The following is a 10,697-nucleotide window of genomic DNA, read 5'->3' as shown; positions in this document are numbered from 1 at the left end:
GCACAGGATGCACTGTAGCCAGCACAGGCACACCGCCACGGGACGGTGACTTTCGGTGCACTGAGGTAGGGGCACCTTAAATGCTGAGCGGGTGTGCAGCCTGCGATGATACCCTGTCCCGGCGGTATGGACAGCTCAGGTTTTGTGTGCCTTGCTGGACCGCAGTGTAGGTCTGAGCCAGCGGGCAGCACAGGCCTACCGCCACGTGGCGCTGCCTCCTGGATCACAAAGTTAGTGGCACCTATGAGGCTGAGTGGGTGTGCAGCCTGAGATGATGCCGGGTGCACTGGTATGTCCTCTTCCATGGAGAAATCAAGCCCCAGCACCAAATGTGAGACCTGGGGGCCAGCGGAGGGGAGCTGCATGATGTGAAGGGTGACATGTCTGCGGGACGCATGCCCCGGGCTTGGGGCTTGGAGCGTGCAGCGGCACGTGGTGGGCCCTCATTGCTACATGCTGGTGCCGGAAAGTGAGCAGTGATGCCTGGGTGCGCAGGGGTGGTCATGCACCACTGGGTGGTGGGAGAGCGTTGGGTGCAGCTGCCTTGGTGCGCTGGGGGGGGCATGCACTGCTGGACAGTGTGAGGGGCTGGGGTGCACTGCCTGGGTGTGCAGGGGTGGACAGGTGATGATGTCACGTGCAATTGTATGTACTTTGCCATTCAGGTATCTGGACTCTGTTTCAGATGACGGACCTGTTTCAGATATGGGATCTTGTGAACTGCACTTCATACTGGCACATGGTTGTAGCCACACCGATGGCAGCAGGTGAGCAGTGTGGCCTGGGTGCACAGTGTCGGCACTCTCTCTCGCTGTCCCTCTCTTCTTTTCACTATCTCCCTGTCCACCTCACTGTCTGTCTGTCTCTCGCTCACCCTCTCTGTCACTCTTTCCCTCACTCACCCTCTCTGTCTGTCTTTCTCTCGCTCCCCCTCTCTGTCCGTCGTTCTCTCTCTCCCCCTCTCTGTCCGTCTGTCTCTTGCTCACCCTCTCTGTCCGTCTTTCTCTCTCTCCCCCTCTCTGTCCGACTTCCTCTCTCTCCTCCTCTCTATCCATCTTTCTCTCACTCACCCTCTCTGTCCATCTTTTTCTCGCTCCCTTTCCTTTGCTCTCTCTCTCCTTTGCTCTCTCTCTGTCTTTTGATGTGCGCAAGACACACCTTCTCATCATGATTTTTGTTTTGCAGGCTGTGACCTACGGATTGTCCCGAGGGGAGGCACCATGTGTCTACATTTCAGTTCTGTTTTATTTGAATAAATTATAATTTGTTGCTTCGAAGGTGAATGTGTGATGCTCATTTTTGTGACGACACATGTATGTCACCAGATGTGATTTTGCCACATCATGCGAGTTCTTTGGTATATGAATCTGTATGATTGATGTGACATATCTTTGTCTGCGGGTGGGTGAGGGTGCTCGGAGTGGGCCCCTAGGTGGGGGAGGGAGGGGGTCCTGGGGGTGATGGCGGTGGGTGTTGTTGCCCTCTTTGGGCTCCAGGATGCATGTTCTGTGGCTCCATGGCTTCTGTTGTTCTTCAGGTGTGGCTCTGGGCTGAGCTCGCTTTTGTGGTGCTGGTTGTAGTCCGACTTTGCACCAGGTCGGAGCAGGTGTTAGTTTGCTGGTACTAATGCCCCTTATCCCATGTTTTGTGATCTTATCGCTGATCTGTCTGGTCCTTGAGAATGTTGTGGTGTGGTGTTATTTTGGCTTTTTTCTCAGGAATTCCTACTCTGCATCTCATTAGCAATATTTGCTGGGGTCATCCTTGGGGATGTTTTTTGCGGCTGCTATCACCCAAAAACTGTTGATATGGGCTGTTTGCACCAGCTTGTGAATGGGGTGGTAAGTTTATCGCAATTGTGGCTGTGTTAAGGTGCTGATAACTCGGCGATAGCTCCTTGAGAATATGCCACATAAAGTGTTGTTATTTTTTCTGTTTCTTTGTAATTTCTTAGTGCTCCCCTATCACCAATTATCATGGATGTCTTCACCCCCATATCTATGATGCTAGCTAGAAGTGGAGGAAAAAAGCGATACCAAAGGGATGATAAACGGCGCGTTTGAGCAAATCAAACACTCACCACCAGTCAACTGATCTGGGTTTAATCCAACACCATTCTTTAGCTCACTCCAGCACCCCAGTTCAGACATGGCCATATGCAAATCAGTCGGACTCTGTACCTCATGGGAACAGTCCAGCCCGAACTGCCAAACCATGTCTTCCCTGGACCAGAAACAAGCATCCTGGGACCGGTTTTGGATTCGTAATCCTCATCAGCCAGGCTATCTTGAATCCAGTGATAGAGTGAGCAAGGGATCCACGTCTGGGCATACCCTGCCAACTTACGGCGAACAAAGCGATACCAAAAGGGATGATTAGGCATGAGCGGAAAATCCGTTCCGCTCGCGGATTTCCCGGATTTTCGGTAAATCCGCGATCCGCGAACTCCCGCAAATTTACTGAAAATCCGCGAGATCCGCGAGCGGCGGATTTCGGGGGCAAAAGTTCAAGCATGTTGAACTTTTAACTATTTTAGGATGGCGCCAGCAAGCTGCCAGCGCCATCCTAAAATAGTTACTAAGTTAGCTTCAACAGGAAGATGAAGCTAATTTAGTAACTATTTTAGGATGGCGCTGGCAGCTTGCCGGCGCCATCCTAAAATAGTTCGTTAGGATGATTTATGTGTGTTTTGTCAAGGCTGGGTAGGTGTGGGTTCTCCCCATGTCTATCGCCGAAAATTAGCTATGAGGCTTGATGGAGGCCTTTGCATAATTGACTTTCACTAGCTTAATCCCTGTGCAGTTCCTGTGACCACGAGCTTCTCTGATCCGTGCCTGTCCTTTTATACACACAAGAGGCATGTGAACTCGCATATAAGCCCTGTCTGTTTGGCCCCTCCCCACACACTAGTGGTGTGTGCACCGTCTTCGCGTCCTTTACCCACTTGATGGACAGCTCACTCGAGGGACCCCGGCGCTCTTTGGTGTGATGGCAAAGTTAATCAGCCCCCCCAAAAATGTGTGTTTTGTCGAGGCTGTGTAGGTGTGCGCTCTCCCCATATCTATCGTCGAAAATTAGCTATGATGCTTGATGGAGGCCTTTGCATAATTGACTTTCACGAGCTCAATCCCTGTGCAGTTCCTGTGACCACGAGCTTCTCTGATCCGTGCCTGTCCTTTTATACACACAAGAGGCATGTGAACTTGCACATAAGCCCCGTCCGTTTGGCCTCTCCCCACACACTAGTGGCGTGTGCACCGTCTTTGCGCCCTTTACCCACTTGATGGACATCTCACTAGAGGGACCCGGGCGCTCTTTGGTGTGATGGCAAAGTTAATCAGCCCCCAAAAATGTGTGTTTTGTCGAGACTGTGTAGGTGTGCGCTCTCCCCATATCTATCGTCGAAAATTGGCTATGATGCTTGATGGAGGCCTTTGCATAATTGACTTTTACAAGCTCAATTCCTGTGCAGTTCCTGTGACCACGAGCTTCTCTGATCCGTGCCTGTCCTTTTATACACACAAGAGGCGTGTGAACTCGCATATAAGCCTCGCCCGTTTGGCCCTGCCCCTCACACTAGCGATGTGCACCGTTTTCGCACCCGGCCATTCCCCACACAATCCGCAAAATCCGCGAATCCGCAAATTTGTGGCTTATGCGGATTGCGAATTCGCAAAATTCACAAATTCGCAAATTGCAAATTCGCAAAATTCGCCCATGGCTAGAGATGATGAACGGAGCGTTTGAGCAAATCAAACACTCCCCCCCAGTCAATTGATCTGGGTTTAATCCAACACTATTCTTTAGCACACTCCACCACCCCAGTTCAGGCATGGCCATATGCAAATCAGTCTGACTCTGTACCTCATGGGAACAGTCCAGCCTGAACTGCCAAACCATGTCTTCCCTGGACCGGAAACAAGCATCCTGGGACCGGTTTCGGATTCATAATCCACATCAGCCAGGCTATCTTGAATCCAGTGGTAGAGTGACCAAGGGACCCACGTCTGGGCATACCCTGCCAACTTGGGGCGAACTAAGCGATACCAAAGGGGATCATGGACGAAGCTTTTGAGCAAATCAAACACTCACCCTCAGTCAACTAATCTGAGTTTAATCCATCACTATTCTTTAGCTCACTCCACCACCCCAGTTCAGACATGGCCATATGCAAATCAGTCTGACTCTGTGCCTCATGGGAACAGTCTAGCCTGAACTGTCAAACCATGCCGTCCCTGGACCAGAAAAAAGCATCCTGGGACTGGTTTTGGTTTCATAATCCTCATCAACCAGGCTATCTTGAATCCAGTGGTAAAGTGAGCAAGGGACCCACATCTGGGCCTACCTTGCCAACTGAGGGCGAACAAAGCGATACCTAAGGGGATGATGGACGGAGCGTTTGAGCAAATCAAACACTCACCCCAAGTCTAGTGATCTGGGTTTAATCCATCACCATTCTTTAGCTCACTCCACCACCCCAGTTCAGACATGGCCATATGCAAATCAGTATGACTCTGTGCCTCATCGGAACAGTCCAGCCCAAACTGCCAAACCATGTCTTCCCTGGACTGGAAACAAGCATCCTGGGACCGGTTTCGGATTCATAATCCTCATCAGCCAGGCTATCTTGAATCCAGTGGTAGAGTGAGCAAGGGACCCACATCAGGGCATACCCTGCCAATTTAGGGCGAACAAAGCGATACCAAAGGGGATGATGAACGGAGCGTTTGAGTGGAGTGGAGGCAGAAAATACAGGTGGTGTGAAAGTAGGTCTCTTCTTAATTTCGGAGGACATATTCACTTTCCTCAGTACAAATTGGGTCACTCTGTCACTTTCCACTCCCTGTAAATGTTGTCACAAAACATTATTTCTAAAGTTACTGGGGCTCAGATTTGTACCACAGGTTATAATTAAATCATACACCTTAAGGTATATTAAAATGTGTTATGTTTATAATACACCATTAGATTGTCAAATGCTGTTTAAGCCATTTTAATCTTAATGCCAGGCACCTTTTAAAATAGTCAAAAGAAATGTATTTCAGGAACACCATTGCATGAGTGTCATTCATTAGTTTAACAGCTAATAAAATTGAAGTAGGGAAAAAACTGTCCCTCAATGTGTATAGCAATTTTAGAGTAATGTGACAGCCATGCTCGCTGTTGTGAAAAATTTGAATAACTTTATCCATCTTATAAATTCAACCAAAACAATTAGGCTGTGTAACCTTAGTTACCAATATAATTGCTTTTGTCACTTTCTGAGAGTATTGTACCATTAACGTCTAGGTATGTTTTCCCATCAGGTGACTCAATGACCCAATCAAATTTTACCACGGGTACAGACTTCATCCTCCATGGCTTCTCCGATCTTCCTTCACTGTGGCAGGTTGTGCTCTTCACTCTATTCCTAGTCACATACACCGTAACTCTGCTGGGAAACAGTATAATATTTGTTATAGTAACTGTGGATCACACACTTCATACGCCCATGTACTATTTCCTCAAGAATATGTCTTTGGTTGAAATCGCGTTCACAACTGTCACTGTCCCGAAGATGCTGACAGCTTTCCTGACGAAGGACAGAAGCATTTCCTTTGTGGCCTGTGCTGCACAGATGTGTTTTTTTCTTTCCTTTGGTGCGACAGAGTGTTTTCTACTTGCAGTCATGGCCTTTGACCGCTACATAGCCATTTGCGTCCCTCTCCACTACATGACCATTATGAGTCAATCCAAGTGTGTTCAGTTGGCTTTGACCACCTGGATTATAGGAACAGTATTCTCGGTATGTCAGACATCGTTTATTTTTCATTTACCCTTTTGTAAATCTCGTTATATTTATCATTTTTTCTGTGATGTTCCAGCGTTGCTGAGATTACCTTGTGTGGACACTTCTGCAAATGAAATTTTCAATGCTGCAGCATCGGTTGTGCTCCTGTTGTTGCCACTAATGTTCATCCTTTTCTCTTATATTCTCATCTTCACAAAAATTTCCAAGTTGAAATCCACTCAAGGAACGCGCAAAGCTGTGTCCACCTGTGCTTCTCACATAACGTCAGTCTCCTTGTTCTATGGGGCTTGCATTCTTGCATACATGCAGCCAAGCTCAAATTATTCCCAGGGCAAGGAGCGGGTTTTTGCAGCATTTTATGCATTCATTACTCCAATGTTAAACCCTCTGATATATAGCCTAAGAAATGAGGAAGTAAAAACAGCTCTTAGAAAACGATTATTTTCAAGGGTATTTAATAAAGCATCATAAATGCAAACTATATCTCAGGTTCACCTGAACAGTGAATTAGCGAACCAGAATTCAAAATTCATCTGCCACAGAAAGGCATTTTGAGTATTAGACTTCAAAAGAAAAATGTGTGTTCAATAGAACAAACTTTGCCCCACATGTAAGAGTCTCTACTACCAGACATAGTCTTTTCCTCGTCAGGATCATTCTTACGAATGAACCGACCCATTAATATAAGCATAGTTTACTTTGTAGAACACATTGCCTTCTTCAGCTAGTGGAATAAACTGTACTCATCTGTAATTGCTAATGCATAGCCTAGTGCGTAGAAGTAAATTACACTAGTACACTAATTTAGCCATCTTGATATCTTAGGTCCTGATTTATAGCTTGGTGGTAAGGATACTCCTTCACAATTGAGAAGAAGTATCAATCAATCAATCAATCAATCAATCAGCATACTTGTAAAGCGCGCTACTTACCCGTGAGGGTCCCAAGGCGGGGGGAAGGGGGGGGAGGATGCTGCTACTGCTCAAAGAGCCAGGTCTTGAGGAGCCTTCTGAAGGCGAGAAGGTCTTGGGTCAGCCAAATGTGGGTAGGGAGGGTGTTCCAGGTCTTGGCGGCGAGCTAGGAGAAGGATCTGCTGCTGGAGGTAGTTCGTTGGCTGCGGGGGATAGCTGGGAGGTCGAGGCAGGCGGAGCTGAGCTGGCGGGTGGGGGTGTGGAAGCTGAGTCTGCTGTTCAGGTAGGCTGGAACGGCGTTGTGGAGTGCTTTGTGTGCGTGGGTGAGGAGCTTGAAGGTGATCCTCTTGTCGATGGGGAGCCAGTGTAGGTCTCTCAGGTGGGGGTGATGTGGCTGCGGCAGGGGGCATTGACGATCAGTCAGGCAGAGGCGTTGTAGTCGACGTAGATGTTTGGCTGGGATTCCTGCATAGAGTGCATTGCCGTAGTCCAGTCTGCTGCTGACGAGGGCCTGTGTCTCTGTTCTTCTTGTATCGGTGGGGATCCACTTGTAGATCCTGCGGAGCATGCAGAGGGTGTTGTAGCAGGAGGAGGAGACGGCGTTGACCTGCTTCGCCATGGAGAGGGTGGAGTCGAGTATGAATCCTAGATTGCGTGCATGGTCGGTGGGTGTTGGTGATGTTCCTAGTGTGATCAGCCACCAGGAGTCATCCCAGGCTTAGGGGGTGGGTCCAAGGATGAGGACCTCCGTCTTGTCCGAGTTCAGTTTTAGGTGGCTGCTCCTCATCCAGTCGGCGACAGCCTTCATTCCCTCGTGGAGGTTGGATTTGGCGGTGTGTGGGTCCTTACTGCCAAGATGATGGTCTGCCTGCTTGATGTAAATGTAGGCAGACCATAGTTTGGCCACAGTGAAGACTTTTCTGTCTTCCAAACAAACTTCTCAGATGGCCTAACAGAGTAAGAGCCATCGGAGCATTGACTATCTGTCAACCTACCTAATTTAGATGGGTAGACACATAGCCGTTTTTTACTGTCCGTTACTGCCTGGCCAACCGTGGCAGTAAGAGGCAGTATCAATATTCAAATGGCCCGCTCACCTTGGAAGATAACTGCCATGTCGACGGGGCCCTTTATTTTTCATTTTCAAATAGAAAATCCAGCATAGAAAATAAAAAATAAGTTTGACAGGTGGCTCTGTCATACTGATTGAGTCTTTTGTCAAACTTAAAAAAAACATTAGCAGGAACTATAACACCAATAAATATATTGGCTACTTAGTAAAGATCCACTTTCTAAGCTCTTAAACTATTGTATTCAGTTGTATTAATTTTTTTAATGTACAGGTTAAAAACATTTACAGCTATTTCAAAATATGTAATAAACATGTTATAGCAATGTTAGTCAAGCATTTCAAGTCAGAAGCTACGATTCGCCATTCCTTCTACAAGCAATGTTCAGTGCAGCAGGCTCTCTATGGCATATCATGATGGTATGTTATGTATATGTATGCAAATATAACACAGAAGTAAAAGTGATGTTATAGTTAGGTGCTGGAATTAGACATGAGACATGAGCTATTGTTAAAAAACACAAAAAACACTGAAATAAACAAGTAATATTATATTATAAATTGCGGAATCATCATGCACTGCTTATGACCTAACATATACATCACTCGTGACATGTTGAACATCATAGTTTTCACAGGTCTTTTTTCATTGGGTTTTCTTCATTAATTGTTAAAAATTCATATGATGTAAAATATTCTTTGTCAGTATACACAAGGCAGTGTATAGTGCATATGGAGTGTTGTTTTAAAAATCCCACGCTTCACTGTAGTCTTACAATTGAAATGTAAAAGTTATAATCTACTTGAAAATAGCAATCATTCAGAGGAGGAGCTACTCAGGCATCCAAGATGGTCGCGTGAGCAGAGAGCTCCCGAGACCCGCACCACCCTTCTTGATTTATCCATCAGTTATCCTGGTCACTTCGACGGGCTTTTGAAGTGCCTCTCTTACTGATGCTGTCGATCCTTTATTGGGCCGGGATCGGACTTCGGGGAACATTTTTACATCGTCCCTAACTTCCTGGCCTAACCCCTGGATGGCCGAGCAGTAATGCAACAACAACGGCTGCCTGGCATTTGCTTCACAGATGGTGTGCCACTTTCACTTTCGGTTTCTGGCCCTCTCGTGTTCTGACTCCCTGTGACCTGTTCTTTCATCCTGGTTTGCTGTTCTCACTGGCAACACGCTTTCTCGCAGTGCCGGCTAAGTGGCCCGCGACAATTTCTTGCAAAAACCAGACTTTTGGGGTCGAGGATCGCCGACATTCATTTGCACCCGGGTTGTCCCCGTGGGGTGCTGAATTCAACATGGCGACGAAACCCGAGATGGAGAAGCGCAGGAAGACCAATACTCGTGGGGGGTCGGTCCAGTCCAACGTGATCGACCGCTATACGCAACCGAGAGGTTCCCCCAGTGCTGCCAGCCGTGGCTTGGAAGACCCAAAGACGGACATGGCGACCTCCTCGGAAGTGTCCCTTCAGGACCTACTGGCCGCCATTGCGGGACTCAAGGCCGATATGAGTCAGCAGTATGAGGCCATCGCGTCGAAGATCGACACAGTGGCGGTCGATGTTACTCTTATTCGTGCCGATCTGGCCAAGACAAACGAGAGGGTCAAGGCGCTGGACCTAAAGGCATCGAGTTTGGTGACAGACATGGCGGAAGCGCAGTCGGAGATTGGGAATCTGCGTTCCTCGCAAGACCTGTTGGTCAAACGTATGGAGGACTACGACAATAGGGCCCGGCGGAACAACATTCGCCTAGTCGCAGTGCCGGAGGACAGTGGTGCTGCCTCGATCGATCTACTGGTTGAGGAGCTAATTGTCGCTAAACTCACTCCCGCAGGCCTCAGCAAGTTTTTTGCGGTCGAGCGTGCTTATCGCTTCCCGGGTGGACAGGTAAAGCCGGGGGGGCCCCCGAGGCCTATCATTGCTAGGCTGTTTCATTTTCGAGACAGAGACGCCATTCTTCAGGCCGCCCGCAAGCACGGCCCGCTGAAGTTCGATAATAACTCTGTCTCGATCTATCCTGACTTAACTCCTCAAGTGCAACGTCAACGTTCTGGATTCCTTGGAGTAAAGCATTGCTTGAGGGATTTGGGACTAAAATATGCTATGTTGTTTCCTGCTCGCCTGCGGATTGAATACAGGGAACGTGCCTTTTTCTTCGATCAACCAGACAGTGCCAGTGACTGGTTGGACTCGCTGCCAAAGGAAGACACCGAGAGCGGAGGCCCCGGAGGTGCGGACGGCGGTGCATCGGCCCAGGACTGAATTGGGGCCCCTGGGGTCCGGCTTTGGATTATGAACTCTACAGAGTACCTTTTATCGTATGCTTTATGTTTATGCCCGTGGTGGGGCGGGTTGGGGTAGTTACTCCCTTCCTCCTCGGGGGTTTCTTTGTGTAGATCAGATGGGGCGACAGGCACACTGCAGTTTGGGGTGGCTCTTTAGTCAGCAGGGGTGCAGGGTGGGGGGCGTTGTAACGGGTTCGTGGTTGGGGGGTGGTTGGTGGGGACTTGGTTGTGTTGTGTGTTTCTTGTTCTTCTTTTTTCATGGTACATCATTGACTGCATACATACTTGACCTGAGGTTCCGGGAGGGGGTTGGGTTGGGTCGATCTTCTTGGGATGGGGGGGGGGGTGAGATAAAGGTTCTTTCTTGGAACGTCAATGGTTTGGGTGACAGAATTAAACGTGGCATTGTGTTGCAATTTATAAGGCGTCATGCCCCTGGTGTTGTGTTACTCCAAGAAACCCATTTGATTGGTAATGCTTGTAAAGCTCTTGACCGTCGAGGTTACCGGTTGGTCGCCCATGCTGGTTTTACGTCCGGCTCCCGGGGAGTGGGTATAATGGTTAAATCCTCCTTGGCCCTTGAGATTGATGATGTCACCCTTGATGATCGGGGACGCTATGCTGCTGTC

At 48.3% G+C, this 10,697-nt stretch overlaps 1 protein-coding gene across 1 annotated transcript; it reads left to right on the top strand.

Annotated features, from left to right (window-relative positions):
- Positions 1–5,314: 5,314 nt before the first annotated feature.
- Positions 5,315–6,262, top strand: LOC147716826 (olfactory receptor 2D2-like). The gene has a single exon (XM_086919784.1). The coding sequence runs from the start codon at positions 5,315–5,317 to the stop codon at positions 6,260–6,262; it is 948 nt and encodes a 315-aa protein (XP_086775910.1).
- Positions 6,263–10,697: the final 4,435 nt, after the last annotated feature.

The sequence above is a fragment of the Lissotriton vulgaris genome, chromosome 5 (genome assembly GCF_964263255.1).
Source record: "Lissotriton vulgaris chromosome 5, aLisVul1.2, whole genome shotgun sequence".
Classification (NCBI taxonomy): domain Eukaryota; kingdom Metazoa; phylum Chordata; class Amphibia; order Caudata; family Salamandridae; genus Lissotriton; species Lissotriton vulgaris.
Note: the sequence above shows the minus strand (reverse complement) of the source record. Positions and strands in the feature narration are given on the sequence as shown.